Here is a 17188-nt window from a genome sequence, read left to right on the forward strand (position 1 = left end):
TATTAATTTATAAATTCCTTATATTAAAAGGAGCTTTGTGTTTATATATAGCCAAATAATCATTGTATTTTACTGTGCTTGGACTGAAAGGAGTTATGAAAGGACTCACATTTTCAACAATGTTAATTTTCTGAGTGCTGTAAAAACAAACTTCCATTTTATCAAATGGGCCTTTTCTAAAACGGAGACTCTAGTAATGCACTTAAGAAAAATCCTGCAGAACCTTTTATTATACAGGTTTTGAGACTTGATCCGTCAACCTAAATTTGCTAATAAGTTAAGCCACTGGAAAGTCAATTAGATCTATGCTGAACATTATGCTCTGAACTACAGCTAAAAGTCAAAGTCCATCTAATGAGGATAAATAATTATATTTATTTATTTATTTTATACATATATGTATTCATGTACATGCACATATATATATAAATATATACACACACATATATAAAAATGCATATATACGTGTGTGTGTGTGTGTGTGTGTGTGTGTATATAGTATGTATGCATTTATGTGTGTGTGTGTATATATAATATGAGGGAACGTGCAGACACCATCTGGTTTTAATTCCTGAACTCCTACAGCTGCCCTACTCTCTGTCGGCATATGTTTATGTCTCCCAAACCAAAATATGGTTTTAAGGATATGTATATGACAGAAGTTATGCCTGTGGGTATCTTTAGTTGTGCCTGAGAGCACAGGGAAGTTTTTTTGAGTTATTTCTGTGGTTAACATTAAACGTGTTGATAAGGATAAGGCCTTAGTTGGCATTTGAGCCATGAGATGTGGGATAGTGGGACATCTACATGTCTTATTTTTCAGTGTATCGCCCTTAAATTGTATTGTACAGTAAGAAGTAGCCATTGATATGAGTTCCCCCATACCAATTTAACAGCACACCCTGAAACAGGAGTCAAACCCTATGTACCCTCTCCAAAAGCACCTTTTTAAAGAAGAATATGTTTGAATTCAAGGTTCACGCTCACGACTTACACCAGTGTCTGTGCTCCTCAGGCATAGAGAGCAACAAGCATGTTCTTATAACAGCACTAGCACCACAGCCTGAACTATGGAAAGTGGGAGTCAAAAGCAGTTATTAAATAATGTCACCATTTTTTAAGCCAATAACTGCCTTCAATGGTCAATAAACTCCAGAGCCAGCTAATGGTATCTTGGACACAGGGTGGGTTGTACGGATATTGACAGCCAACATTATCCCCTATTTGCCCAGCTTGACTAGGTAATCATCAGACTTTCAGAAGTAAAGCAAATTAGATCTATAACTGTCATTATTAATTAGATGCTATTTGCAATAGTACTTAAAGGCCCTAAAGAAGATCTGTCAGTATTCTGAACTGCCAGTTACAAAGACCAGTGGGAAAATACAGATGTAAGACATAAAGTTTCCTTATATTCTAAATTAAGAGGTGCAAGAAAACAAAATGAAAATAAAGGTCTTGTCAAGAGCAGCACATAGAATTAGTGTCAGTGACAGAGATCGTTTATGCCATTTTCTTGCCTGTTTATTACACTTCCTCCTTGGTATTTGATTGTGGAGCCCTAGGAAACACAACTGCCTTCTCATTATCTACCACTGGATGAAGAAATTTAATGCAAGCAGCCACTACTTCTGCTTTAAGGAGCAGCCTTTTAGGTCATCTTCTACATGGCAGCTTGGAGCTGACTGCTTTCGGTGTCAGCTGGCAGGGCAACAGATTTATCTCCCACAGACTTGTTTATCTGAGCACAACTTTCCTTTAATCCCTTAGTTCCAACATTTTGGCCTTGATAGTGGCCTGGGAGAGGGATGAATGGCTTCAAAAACTATTCCGACCTAAAATGACTTGATTGCACTTCTTCCTTATTGCCATTATTCTCTGGCTTTGTTTGGAGGTCCGTGCAGGTAATCCTCCAAAAGGTGGGAAAGCATTGAGATCAAACGCAAAAGCATTCCCTGCAGCAGGTAGATTCAGTCCCTTCTAAAAGGTGGAGATTGGGTCGGAGATAGAATATGAAAAACATTCCTACAACTACCTACTACTGGATTCTCCGGAGGTGTGCATGGAAAGGTGGTTAGGCAGGAATCCTATCTTCCCTTGTTTTCTATAACACTGGTTAGAGAAGTTAGAGACTTTTCCACTCTCATTTTTCATGGAAAAGTGATCCAGATTCAGCTGCTGGGTCTTTGCAACCCAGCATCATTAATGGCATCTGCAGAGTCAGATGGAAAATTTCACAGAGTTTGTGAACCGAAAGGATCCCACATCATTCCCTGTGCTAAGAACTTCCTTCAAATACATCGAGGGTTATTAGTCTCCCTGTCCTCATACCCCATAGACAATACTTTACATGAAATACTGAGTGATGAGCATGAGTTTGCTATATACTATATACTTTTACGTGGTCAAAGGGGTTTGTAAACACACTGCTCACTCTGACAAAAATAAAGTGCTGTGTTCACGCAAGCAGAGAAACTCAGACAGGGGAAACTTAAGCATCTTAGGAAGCATGACTCATATTCAGATGTTTGGATAGGATCTGGTGCATAAGCACATCTGTAGATCTGATGTAGCGGGCAGATTCATTCCATCTAATTTAGCTGCCAGAAGATAAGTACCAAGTTAATCTGATCTTTAGTCCCCTTCTGTAAAGAGTAAAGAGATGAGCTCCTCCAGAGAGTGATCTGCTTTAGACATCAACCATGGGATGAAATGGACTGCCTTTTGCTAGTGCTTTTTCTACCCGGTGGCTTGAGCAAGCACTGCAATAGAGACAATGATGGAGCTGACATATAAACCCTTATTTCCTATATCCTGCAAGTCATTCAGGGCATGTGGCAGCATGCCAAGAGGGCAAGAAAACCCAATGAAAAATTCCTGGAGATCATGGGAGAATACCACTGAGGTTCCATGGGGAGAACATAACATCTATAGTAGCTAGCACTGAGGTACGCAGGGTTGATGTGATGATGTGATCAGTAACGTGTAAGGGAGCTTATGCCTTTCTTTTTTCATCTTCCTTATCAAAGGCAATGAAACTACCAGTGGACTAAGGTCACCATAGCAACTGCTAGGCATCATTTAAACATTATTTGTATCCTTCCTATGAAGCTGGCTGTCATAGGAGCATCCATCACAGTGCAGGATAAACGCCAGTGCAGTCCAAGGGGCTCCTAGCTCAGAGAAGGGAGCAGAACAGAATGTCAAAAAAACGGAAGGGAAAAAAGTCCTTTCCAGGCCGGATCATGAGCTGTACAGTCCCAAACTCACCTGTATATACTAACATACAGCATAAAGTGTGAGCTCACCACACCTTAAAGTTTGCAATCAGCTGGTTATCTCAGTTATGAAGCAACAAAAGAAATGAAAATAAAGGCAGATAATAAAGATTGAAGCCCTGGGAAACTTCTCAGAGGAGCACAATTCCAAGACTGAACTATTTTTTAAAAACACATTGCCAAGGGTCTCTATAGAACCTCAAGCAGTCAATTCGAAATGTAGATAGAGTTACTAGTCTTTGATGGCCATATATTCCTCCAATTTTCCCCTGCAATGAAGATAGACTTTGATGCTGTGGCAGGGGAGGCATGCTGAATTTAAACTCTTCCTGCCTGCTTTGGAACAGCTGATGCAATTCTGTGGGTTTACTCCTGTGGAAAGGCTAGGGATGATAACTAGCATCCCGGACTTGCTACCTCTTATATACAGTTATTGAATTTCAAGTCCTTGGTGATGTTCAAGACTTGATTTTTGCAACCACTTGGTAGGTCTCTTGTGACCCTCTTGTGCTGGGATCCTTTCTGGGATTTTCTGAAGACTAATCAACTATAACACATACTCAGTCTGCTGATTCCTTTGAAAACTGTCCAAAGCCTTTAGCTGCTTTAAAAGAAGGAGCAGCTCCCATTGTAGTGTACTTTGCTTCTGAACGCGACGCAGGATGTTTTACGAAGCGAGAGATGAAACTACAACATACACAGTCCAGCATGTTCCAAAGGCTAATCAAGCTTTGATGGCTCATTATTATTGCCATGATGGGAACTCCATGGGATTGGCCACATCTGTTTTCACAGAATATTTCTTTTCTCTCTCTCTCTCTTTTTCTTTTTCTTTTTTTTTTTTCATTTTTTTCCTTTTTTATTTTTTTATTTTTCTTGCAGGAAGCTAAAATATCCACCAGAGTTGAGATATATTTGAACAGAAAATCTAGACCTTTGCATTGATCTTCTGCCTTGCCTATTTGACAAGCAAACACAATTTCCAATTTCAGGCTGCTGCAATGCTGACCTTAATTTCAGCTAGTAGCAAAGAAAGCCTGCGCCTTCTGCTTCAGTCGAAAATAAGTGCACAACTTCCAGAGGTATTTTATTGCTTAGAGAGCCTTTAATCTTTAACAGTTATCTTTCTTTTTCCTCTGTATCAAAATTTTCAATAAATAAGGCAGACTAAGAGAAACTCTAACTTAGAGATATTCCCAAGCTAATTCCATTTGTCTTGGGAAGACAAAGGATCTTACCGTCTCTTCACTCAACTGAGAGTTATGCACCATTTTCACAGTGGTATGTAGTCAGCATTTGAAGACTTTCCCAGGATTGTTTCTCCATAAGCAACACAGAAGGGCATTTCACATGCATATGTATAATACAACTCTTATTAACCCCTCTCTTGTCATCATATTTAGTTCGATCAGAAATAACATCCAAACTCAGAAGGGGAAAAAAAGCCATGGATGGCTTCTCAAATCCAATTAACCTTGAATTCATGAACCCCATTTTCCACTCAGGATCTCTCCAATGCAAAATATATGAGGGTTGGTGTTCTTGCAACAAAGTGCTTGATTCTTTCCTAGTGATTTTAATGGGATCAGTAATAGAGGATTTCCAGTTCCATTTCTCTGGGAAAACAAAGTTTGGTGGAAATCATGCACAGATTGCCAGAGCAGCAGCAAGGCAAAACCTCAAATGTTTTGCTTAAAAAAAAAAAAAGTAAAGTTGAGATATCATTCTCTCTCAAGCTTTATAAAACCTGGGGGCATCCTTTATTCTACTGAATTTCAATTAGGTACCTCAGTCCTGTTATCAACACAGGATGTGTATATGTGTTAAGTAAAAACTATATACACTTTCTGTGTTTTCTGGCGTAAACCATTCCCTGTACTTACACTTTTTTGAATAAGGCAGGTAGTCTCTTAGACTGAGCACTGGATAAACACACTGAATAGCTGGAGGATTCAGTGAGAGCTAATCATATTTATTATTCGGATTTGTGAATAAAGGCAGTTTCTCAAAGTGGAGCATATGGCAATGCTTGGAAACTGTCTATTATCAACTGTATTAGTTTTTACTGCAAATCAAAAGGCCAAAGAATATGCTCATTTCTGATCTGGTTGTTGCATTTCCTTCAATGGCCCATTTGAGTAATCTGGCTTTATAGCTTTTATCTCTCCAAAATATATCAGCTCTGCAGGACAAAGAAAGAAGAGCACAGTCTCGGCATCTGCAGATTTCCTCTCCCAGGCAGTATAACCACTGCCTGAAGAAAAAAGGGAAAAATAACAAAACAAATTAAATTTTCCATCTGGGATCACAGCTCATTGTGTAGGGGCCATCTGTAAGTCTAGCTACATCATACTGCATTGCCACATCACAGCTTGCCTTACTTCACTGTAGCTTAGGTTAGACTAAAATCCCCTCTGCAAGTGCCCATTTCTTTCCATTAGTTAAACCACGAGACCATATGATCAGTTCAAATGTAAACATACAACATTTAGATACCTAAAGCCAAGCAGGATAAAATCCACACCCTCTTTAAGATCAATGCATCATTTGCCCATTTCTGTCCAAACTGCTATGTCCGCAAGTTGTTCTCTTTTGCATGAGATGAACTATTTTAAAGTATAAATTAAAGTTTTTGCTGCTGTTTGCAAAAAAAAAATTATCATTTTAGATCACATGAAAATTTTGTTTTGTTGAGTGAATATGTTATTGATAGATACTAGTGTCAATGTCTAGCCTATTTTTATATTCTGAAATACAGCAGCAGCAAGAGAATACTATAACAACGTAAAATATGTGATTAGCCATGCCTTAGAAACCTTTCAGCTCTCTAATAAACCTTTATTTAAGGAACCTTCATAAAATGCGACTTTTTTCATTAAGCCCTCATTGAGGCAAATATACTTGGTTAATTAAAATTAGCAGCAATGTTACTGAAAACTGCTAATTCACTCAGGAGAGTGATTATGGATGTAGATATTTCCACCTTGGGGTCACTAGTGCAAATCCATCCCAGATCTGTGGAGATTTCGCACTACTCTAGATTAAATGTTTATTTGTTTATCTAATGAATTATGAATCTTGGTTTTGTTCCTACTGAACAGATGTCCAAAAAAACCTTCAAACCCAGCACCACAAGTGGTAACATCTGTCACTTTTGTTAGTTTTTTCCTGTAAGGAGATAAGGAAAGGGGTACATCTATTTTCATTGGACTGACAATGCCTCCCTGGGGTCACACTATCCCTGCTAGAAGTCAAACAAGATGTAACATACATGAACAATATTAGAAATTCTGGGCAAATTGCCTATAAATGCTATGGATTTCAGCCCTTTAGTTTGCATAGCTGCAGTTAAGGTAGAGATCATTTCTATCTAAAGAAACTTTTTTTTTTTTTTTTTGAAATGCAAATATAATTTAAATAAAGAACACTATAGTCTTTTTAATTGAAAGAAGATTGGTTAACCTTGAGAATAGATCCCATGGAGTTGATCTTGTCTTTGAGGAGGAAAGTGGACTAGATAGATAGTTTAGTTAAGACCCTTCCAGCCTTAATAACTTCATAAATGATTGCATATAGAAAATAAATGTCACCAGCAAAAGTGAGAAAGCACCATATTCATGTGGAATATAAGTACAAGCAGGACTTCACTTGAAATAAAGAATAGTTAAGCGGTCTATGGCTGAAGTGTTTTGACAGGTTGTAGGTGTGAATTCCACCATTCTCCATATTATCAAGATGGCAATATATCTGAACATTGCTTCCTATTAAAAAGGCAAAAAGAGAGAGAAGAAGAGAAAGAAAGGGAGAAAAAAAGCACTGCTTATGCTACCAAGCTCTAGCGTGAGGATATTTAAAGAAAGTAGATTACAAGCCAGTGAAAAGGAGGGCTGGTAATGGAAAAGCTGACAGGCCCTGTGTTGAGAAGCAGGCCTGCCGTAATTATATCAGAAGATAACGATAAATCAGCTATCTGCTAATGCACAGTAAATAACATAAAAGTATTCTGCCTGCAGACTATCAGCAACACAGATGACTGTATTTCAAAACTTCTGGTTTCCTGGATTTGCTGCACAGAGAAGCACCAGCACTGGTGCATCAGGCAGGCTAAAGGAGAAGCGGACAGTGCAAATTGGCACTAAAATCTTGGAGAATTAAAAAAAGAAAACACACAAACACATATACACATTTATCAAAAAAAAAAATCCCCCAAAAAACAGAAAAAAATGATAGAAGGAAAAACCGTTTCCTTGCCAGTGGTAAATACAAACCCCACTGGATACTGGCATGTTTTTTTTTTTTTCTATTATTATTATCACTAAGCATGCATAGTTCAGTGTTAAGAGTCATTCCTCCCACTGAGTCAATACTGAACCAGTATTACAGCAGCAATGATTATCTTTAATTATAGTGGCTATAATTAAAGCACATATAATTAATTTTTATATCTAATAACTAAAGGAGGGACTCATTTTTCTCCATCAAAAATTAGGTGCCTTGTTTAAATGAGCTGTCCTTAGCACTTATTGGGAAAAAAAAAAGGAGGCATCTCTAAAAGGGTGATTCATCTCAAGCCTTTTGCAGTAACTTAACTTGCTTTTGGTGGGTCTTTTTCTCTTAGCCTCTTTCCACAGATTACAGTGTAGAGGACTGGTTTAGAGAAGACACTTGTGTTTTTATTGGCTTCATAAGAGCATTGCCGCTTGCTTCAATGTCTGTGTCAGTTCATACAGATGCATTTGAAGGTGAGGATTTCAGCACACCTGGAACCACACACGAAAAAGTGCTTACTGAAGTGATCTACACTAGTCTGAGTGGGTGTTGAGAAAAGTTGGATGAACCTGTGTTTTTATCACCAAAGGCTTGTTGTTAGCTGACTAATGGTGACAGAGAAATGTTGCCCATCTCAGGCATTCACCTCATTTCGTTGAGTCATGCAAAAATTAAGGGACTTCAAGAGGTCATTTAATCACTCTACATTTAGTCTGTGAATAACTTAGTAATTATTTCTCTTGTTCACAGCCTATCATTTTCACCTGGCAAATTCCTATTTGATTTCAAAGAAAAAAAAAAAAAAGAGAGAGAGAGGAAGGATAAGGGCTTTTTGGTGTCATGCAAACAGCAGATGCATAGAGACATTTCCTGTAAAAAAGCACTAGGTATTTAGGTAATATTAACAACTAGGACAAATATTTAGTACTATTATAACCAAGACAGGCTTGTTATAGTGAGTGCCTCAGTCAGGCAGAATATTGTTGTGGGCAAGGCAGCAGGAGGTGTTTGCAGCCTTGTACCAGATGGATGCAAGGAACAAAAGAGAAACTACCGTCTTCGGAGATGATAAATCTGAATAATGCCGGACACTTGACAAAGACGATTTCACCCACACTTGCAGGTTTCCAGCATGTGATGTTATCCCACATTCCTGGGCAACCTATAGAAGACAGGAAAAAAAAACAGAGATTTAAGCCTATTTTTTTTTCCTTTTAATCACATTGCTATATTGCTTTAGAGTTGATCCTTCCTTTTATTCATAAACATGTGCTTATTTAAAACAATTTATCATATCATCTTCTGATAAAATTCTCTGGAATAAAGAAAAGATAGTATTCTGACAGAAACTAACATTACTAATATAACTAACATTACTAGTCACCATTAAATCACTCCAATATACATCATAAACTACTTTTCCCATTGTGCATGGAATTCAGCAGTGCTTGGTCAAATCTTAGACATTCTGTTATCAGTCACATCTTTGATTTAAATTTCATGACTTTCTGATAACTTATTCAAAGAGGAGGTACTGGTACATTTTGGAATTTGACCTAGGAAGACAAATGGAAACCAAAGAAGAGATTCTATTTTGTCCTAGAGCTAACTTGCCAGATGATTGAGGGAAGTTCTTCTTTTTCTATTTGTTTTCTTGGGAAAATATGAAGCATAGAAGAGTTATCCATTAGCAGTAGAATCAGCATAATATTACACACTTTCTCTAAAGATCATAAACTCCTAATGTCAAAAGGGATGATTTTGATCTTCTCTTACATAAGATAAAGGCAAAATCCAATCTTGCATATGTAATGTCAGGCCCTTCACAACTGTTTCATATACTAGGCTCCTGGTACCAAGTCTCGAATTAAAGATTTGATATAGCAGAGAAGCAATCTTCTCTTACAAAACTGTGGCTTTTCTTGCTAATCTGACGTTTTCTTGCTCCAATTTCCAGTCATTACTGTATAGATCTGGCTCTATTTTCGCTCTCAGTTTTTCAGGTCAAGAAGTAATAGCATATCACTGTTTCCTTCCTTTCCTTTTTTTAGTCTTTTACTTTTATAACAAAGCACGCAGGTGAAGGAATCTTGTCGATTCTTCAGGTGATATGGAGTCAAAACACTTCCAGAACCAGAAGCATGTAGATGATGGGACTGCTGAGGGAGTTCTCTTCCCTTAGGATATAAGGAAAAGTTAGTTCCCATCTGCCATTGTAGATGAAGCGAGGGAGACAACCTTCTTCTCTCTGAGCGCTGACAGAAGTCAGAAACATGACAAACTACAACTGGTTTTCAAGGAAGGGCTTTCTGTGAATGACCCGTCCTGCAATTCTGCAGGCAGAGATCACCACATTGCTAGTTCATAAGCCTAAAAGGATTTGTCAGTGTAGCAAAACAAACAAACAAAAAATAAACAAACAATCAAAAAACACTCAGGAAAATCCTTCAAGTTTTCTAATAACACCCACAAAAGGACTGAGAAAAGGATTCTTAAAAGAGAATCTTCGCCCTCAGTAGGAAAAGAGATACTAAATCTCAATATCTCCACCACTTTTTTTGCATTTAGTATTGAGATGAAGCACATAATCCTATCAACTGTTAAAAGCAGCAAGCTCCATGCTTTTTCTCTCTCTTTGAGTGTGTGTTGGAGAAAATAAAATCTTCAGTAAAAACATATAATTCTTCAGAATGTCATTTTCAGATTGGGACAAACACAGTATATATGGGTCAGGTGATCAACAGGTAGAAGAAGTGAGAGCTTTATAAATTTTGGTGTAAGTTTTCCATCATGGGAGAATATCTGCTTATGGGACTGGGCTTTGTGTCTTTTTTCCATCAACTTCAATGACAGAGAATCAAATGTGACATTTTCTCACCAAATACAAACCAGATATTAGCTCTCACAGTAGACGGGTAACCAAGAAGAGTTCCGAGTGAAGATGAATATGAAGTACTGTTTCAGCGTCTAACAACATTAGTTATATTATAGTTAACTATATTATAGTTAATTAATATACTTTTATATTAGATATATTTGATAAATATCTTCAAAAGGTTCAAAAAACACTATTTGAAAAGCTAATGATACAGTCAGTATACTGAAGATGGAAAGATGGATCAAATGCAGCACTAATAGAGTTTACTTTCCCTGACAGATAGTGTCTGTAAAACCAGTAAGAACTGTATTTTTAAGTCTGAAGACATTTGATAAAAAGTTTATACTTCATGGATGCGTGGCACTCTGTATGAAAGCAAATGATATATAAATATCCAAGGTAAGGAGAAATTTTTTTCCAATAAGTGTTGGAAACAATCAAAATGGGACAGTCTTTCTATCTTAAATTAAATGTCTTTGGTAGAAATAGGGATAGCTTTCTTATTTCTTATTACTATTTGAGCTTCAGTTGTCTTCCAACATTGAGACAGCAACAGAAGAGTAAAGAAAAAAAAAAAAAAAGTGAGGGAACCCTGTACTGCAGAAAAGAGAAAAGAAAAAGTGAAATACTTTGTAGCACTGTGTATAAAATTTCTTGATAGTAGAGATCTGTTTTTATAGTGTGATAGTATACAATGCACAGTTGAAAAATAACCCCTTTTAATAACACCATATGATCATAGTGCTAGAAAGCGTCTTTACCCTGACAAGCTCACATTGGAACAGAAGGACAGAGAAGCAAAGTCAAGTAATTTCCTCAGATTACTAAAATAGGTGAGTAATGGAGATAGAAAAGAAAGAGCAAAGAAACAATTACCAAAAGATTAAACGTGGTAAAGGCCAGAGTGTGCAAATCCCGTCCATATTCTTCTGAACCAGAGTACAGCCAGGAACACCTGCGGGGTAAAATCTGCCCACGGAAACCAACGTGGCTTAAGTGTGAAACTGCCCAGCGGGGTTCTCCTCTGGACATGACGGCATGTCTTCATCACACCAAGGTAGGCATACCCAAGCTAACTTTGAAAGAGGTAGCTCAGACACTTCAAGAAGCAAGATGTAGCTTCCTGTGGGCTAATTTACTTGCTTCTTAGCGTGTTATAAATAAATTCATTTTTAATGATTTTTAAAATAATCTTAACAGTTTTAAAATATAAGTACTTGTGTGGGCTGGTGTGGAAAAAATATCCTAAAAAGATTGACTTGCAACAGGAGCACCTCAAGAAGAGTGCAAGCTACGCCTTCCCTTCCCATGCCTACTGCAGACTGAACATCATGTTTGCTAAAAATTACTGTTCGAAAATAAGGTTGGAACTCATATCAAATAAGCGTGTAAAAGCTTTGCATGTGGTCTTAGTTAGCCACCTGTTCCTTCTTTACCATAGGAGCAGAAATGTGCTTCGTCTTCAGCTCATCACCTGCTTTTTGATGCGGTAGATGACCATTTGGAGGCCTACATCTCTTGAAACTCCCTTTTGAGGAAATATGAAGTGGTTGATTAGCATATAGTAAAGATTGTTCAATCTTAGATGTCCAAAACTTACCCATTTATCCTCGCTCAACTAAAATACTTCTTTGTAGTCCAGGGACAGAGACCTTTGAAATTATCCCATTTAAGGTGGCTGTGGAGGTGAATTACCCTCTTAGGATATTTCCATCTCTCCAATGACTCTCTCCAATGAGATCAATAGAAATGGGCTAAACACTAGCTTAACTGAAACAGCTGCCCACTAAGGTTAGATGAGTTACATGTTTGATAGGAGTTAGATTATTTTCCTTCCCCTTAGGGCCTGTGTGGTCTTTTGGTGTTGACACCAATAAACTCTGACCACTGGCTATGCAGCCTCAACCAACCATCTTCCCACCTAGAGTGAAGGAGTCCATCTGAGAGGCATTTTAGCCGAGGCATTGAGCTGTGCCACCCTAGCCATGTAGCCTCTGCACAATTCAAATCACCAGGAAATCACCATGGTTCCATACAAAAAGCCATGTGATCAATCTCTGTCTCAAGCTGCTTTTCATTAAAATGAGACAAAACTCTTGTTCACACTATAAGCTCCTCCTGATTGGGTCCACCTTGTAGTGTTCTTGTGAAATGTCCTGCAAGAAGCAGAGTCCTGATTTTATCTGAACACATTTTTATATGCATTTCATGTGAAGGTCATGACAAATAAGTTTTAATTCAATACCACTGAAGTTGAGGGGGCTACACCAACAATGAATCTGACTTGACAGCCATTGGAAAAATAGATCTCTCTTGGAGACCGTCCTAACTTCATGACAAGGACAAGACTATGGATATTTATCATTGTCAAGTCTCTGATAGTCTTTACAACTAAAGCTAGGGGATAGCATTAAAACTATTACAGCCCTCCACCCTCCATGGATGCTCATACAAGCGTCGCCTCTGCCTTCGACTTCAAATGAAACCCCTCAGAGTGAAATGCCTCCTCTCTGCTCTGCTGACCCGGAGGGCTTTGAAAGGCTCTCTTCATAGGAAATATCTGGGCAAGTCCCAAGAACGGACCTTACTTTAAATCTGCTATGTATAAAGCCTGTCTTCAACCAAGATATTATGTCACCAGAAGCATCTATTCAATGTTCTTTCTGTCTTATTTTCCCATGGTGTCTCTACCATAAACTCTCATTAACACCATATGTATTTAGATCCCCCTTACAGTCTCCATGCCCTAATCCTTCCCACTATGCTGTCTTCCCATGCCTTAATCCTTGCTAGTGCAACAGGCAACTCAAAATTACTAAGTGAAGGCAGGAGCGAAGAAAGAAGTGATAGGAAAATAGGCATAAAGATTTATGGACCAATACACTGTCTAAAGGGAATAGATAATGCAGTTAAAAAAATATCCTGGTAAATTAAGAAACAAATGCAAATACATTAATATGATAATTTTGTATTTTTCATTTATGGAAATAAAGGCTTGAGGTGAAAATCAATCAATTTGACTTACAATTTTTATTTTGATTTTCAGCTTTTCTCCTCATTTATTAGTTTAAAATATCACCTTCAAGGTCATATGGCCTTCAGGAAAGTAATATCAAAGGAAATGTCATGTTACAAGCCAGCATATTAAACTGAATTATATGATGCACAATAACTTTTAAAGGGCATACAACACATTAAAGCTTTCGCAGAGAGGGGGAATATGAGAGAGGTATTTCCTGATCTTTCACAAATCTAAGTAAATACCAAAACAAATAAATGCTTAGCAAGGTCTGGGTATCAGGTCTAGATTTTCAAAAGTGATTGATATTTCAAAGAAAGAAAGGAGTAAAGAGGACAGGAGAGGAGAGGAGAGGAGAGGAGAGGAGAGGAGAGGAGAGGAGAGGAGAGGAGAGGAAGGAAAATAACTGCAAGACATTCTATGTAGGAAAAGAGAAACCTTGATCACTTCCAAAGGGGAAAAAAATCAACCTTAAAAACAATGCAGACCTAAAAGAACTAGTAATAGTAGGAAACAAAGCATGCAAGAGAATAAAAAGACAATTTTTGCTTCCCTAATTACTACCTTTTGCTCACTCCTCTTAATTTTTGTATTATTTGAGCAATTATTCATTCAGTATGTGCCATCCAGGCCACGTATCATAACAGGAATTTGTTCCTCTATAGCAACTCTACTACTGTTGCACCAGCAAGTTGCATCTTATTTTGTTTAATCTGTTTTTCTTTCACATTGATAATCTATAATTTAGATATCAAAATCTGAGCTAAATTCTTCTATCCTTTTTTTTAGAGTATCTGAAGAGGAACACAGCTCTAGAGGGCCTCGCTAGAGGATTTCTAAGACAAATTACTCTCAGAAGATGCTTGTTTTCTTCCACTGATTAGAAAAGGCAGAAGAGGGACTAAATTTAGTTTTATCTGGATTCAAAACAGAGGAATTCCATGTGTACAGTCCAGATGACTTGACTAGGGTTTTATGTGAAGAAAAATAAACTGGTCAAGCTTACCCATATTAATTAATTGACCCATACTAATCCTTGTCTTTTTGTAATATCTACTCATCTTATGATACGAAATTATCCATCAGTGTGTTGTGACCATTTAAAATGTATTGTTTATATAATGCTTGTGATGATATTTTCTATTGATACCTCATTATCAGTAAGTTAGTTATTTTTAGAATGTTATTTTCAGAGTTTTGAGACTTAAGTACAACAATATTTTCGAAGGACTATTCAAAATACCATCTTATTTTTCAAATGAGATTATTAGAAAAAAGAGTTTGAGATATTTTAGTTCCTATCTGCTATATTAATCCTGGATTGTACAAAAACTAGCATTAAAGGAAACAGAAACTCTGGGTTTTGTTTGAATATAATAAAGGGTTTGATAGCACATCACCAGAAAAGGATGAGCTGAAGATAGCAGGCTTCATCTTTCAAGAGCTGAAGTACATATGCTTTGCATTTACCAAAAGTATTAGTTCACCTCCCAGATACTTAAGAAACTAGCCTCACTAGTTATAAAACAGATATCTACTATTATTCCTATTGCTTAGATGTGGAAATTCACACACACACAAACATCCCTATCTGTCCATGGCCTCTCTCATGTCAGAAAAAGAACCTAAATCTTCTCATTTTTCCATCAAGTCAACCCCTACAGTATCTCCTCATGAGACTGAAAAGTTTTATCTGTATTAAAAACATTTCAGAAGGCTAATTCCTTTTCTTGAACAATTTTTATATGGGAAAGATCAGCTTTTTGGACGGCAGAAGTGGTTATCTATAATTACAGAGGTACAAACCTTTTTTCGTCTTTTAAAGCTATTTAATTTTTCAGTCACTGGATATGTATTCTAAGCTCAGGCTTACTACTGTTCTTGCATTGTTACCTGCCAAGAAAACATCATCATCAAAAAAATCTCAAGAATCTTTTAAGTGCTGCCAACCAATTGGCCTTAGGTGATCTTTGGGGAGTTTTAAAGGGAAACAGCAGTCTGCTAAAATCATAGGAACATTTCTTCTTCTAATTACACAAAAGAGTAAAATGCCAATAATCTGGGAAACTAAGGAGGGTTTTTTTGTTCGTTTGTTTTTTAAGTTTACTTAAATATAATAAAGAGGATTGGTCATTTATCTATGAGAAAGTCACCACTTTGCAAAACTGGAGTCAGAAATACTTTGTGAACCTGCTCCAAAAATTAGAGGGTTTTATTTCAACACTGCTGGAGGACAGGCTGCTACTGAAAAGCTGCCAAAACCAAACCCAGTGCCAAGCTTGTCAGTTAGAGATGATCTGGCAACACTTGGGGCATGAGTTATGTTTGACCATGGGGCACTGCTGGAGGCAGCCTAGTCTGGCAGCAGCTGATATCCCTCACTTCTTTTATCACTAGAGGCAGCTAAAGCCTCTACTGGGCTCGTGCTTTCCTCCCCCATTTCCCTACTTGAGCTTCTCCTTTCCTAGGAAAAGTAATAGCAACGGACTTTTCTTTATTGACCCTATCTTCTCTTACTTCTCCATGTGAAAAGACAGGATAACCCACCTTTGTCTAGAAGCCTTTGCATCACAGTAGTAGAAATCATTGGAAACATAAGTCATTGAGATCAAATTCATTTATGGAAAGAGTGTGATAAAAATACTGAAATTTGCAGAGCTACATAGAGTTTGAGAAGAAAATGATGGAGTAAGAAAAAAAATGTTTGTCTTTTATAAAACCCTATGTTCTTTTGCCATATCCTACCCCAAAAGCTCTTGCTCTCAAATACACAATCTGTCCATAAAGAGTGATTGACTAAGGATGATAGTGTGCAGGACTATCGGTCATGTCTTGCCTTTAAGAGTGTAGTATTTTTGCCTATTTGCAGAAGAGCTATGTAATTTATTCTTATTTGTAAGTAAAACTGATGTGCATGTAAATTTTTTACAAGCGTTAATGCAGCTTCCAGCCAGTCTTGGCTTTGAATTAGGACTCTGCAAAAGGGTTTTATTTTTTAAGTTATTTAGCTAATCTCTTCATCATCACATTTGCAATCCACAGTGTATAGCTGATATTTGGTCCATTATGAGATTTATGGGTCTGTGGAGAAGACATCTGTAAAGATCACTAGATTACTAGTTGCCATGGATACAGAAAAAGTAAAAATGTCATCGACATGTTTTTATGGTCTTTTTAGAGTCTCTGTTCCTTTGAACATAGAAAGGTAGATTTGGTCATATGGAAGAGACTGAGGAGAGGACCTGGCAGCAGGTCTTTTCAATATTCAATATTTCTCCTGATAATGAAGTCAGGGCTTAAAATCTCTTTTGCCACCTATGAGGAAAATGATAACACATCTCTTGGATTTGCTCATTTTTAACAAATCTCACAATAATACTGAAGTGGGGCTAAAATTGGACACAGTCCTTGGAAGCATGTGGACTGTGTTTCAATCTAAAAAATCCCAGAGTAGTAAAACAGGATTTCCAGTGGGATTCTGACAAAGCCTGAGGTCGACAGTTGCCTAGTCACAGACATTTGTCAGGAATTTGGACTTGTTTTTTAAAAGATGAACAGACAAAGCAAAACAAGCAGACATCAAACAACTGAAAATAACAAAATGACATTAAGGGCTCTATAACTTATAATTTCAGAATTCATATTAAATTCTATTGCACATAAATTAACTTCTCTCAAATGCTTTTACAAACGATTTTCATTTAGGTTTTATGGCAGCTCAAAGGTTAAGAAGATTTTCTGCTC

At 37.2% G+C, this 17188-nt stretch overlaps 1 protein-coding gene across 6 annotated transcripts in view; it reads right to left on the bottom strand.

Annotated features, from left to right (window-relative positions):
* Nucleotides 1–17188, bottom strand: part of ADCYAP1R1 (ADCYAP receptor type I) — a 94181-nt gene that overhangs the window by 39379 nt on the left and 37614 nt on the right. For all 6 annotated transcript variants that reach the window (XM_088534792.1, XM_088534791.1, XM_088534790.1 and 3 more), the window contains exon 3: nucleotides 8602–8709. In XM_088534792.1, the coding sequence (XP_088390918.1) occupies nucleotides 8602–8709 (108 nt within the window). The remainder of the gene's footprint in view (nucleotides 1–8601; nucleotides 8710–17188) is intronic.

The sequence above is a fragment of the Tinamus guttatus genome, unplaced genomic scaffold (assembly GCF_059628265.1).
Source record: "Tinamus guttatus ecotype Peru unplaced genomic scaffold, ASM5962826v1 Tinamus_guttatus_pri_ptg000599l, whole genome shotgun sequence".
NCBI lineage: Eukaryota > Metazoa > Chordata > Aves > Tinamiformes > Tinamidae > Tinamus > Tinamus guttatus.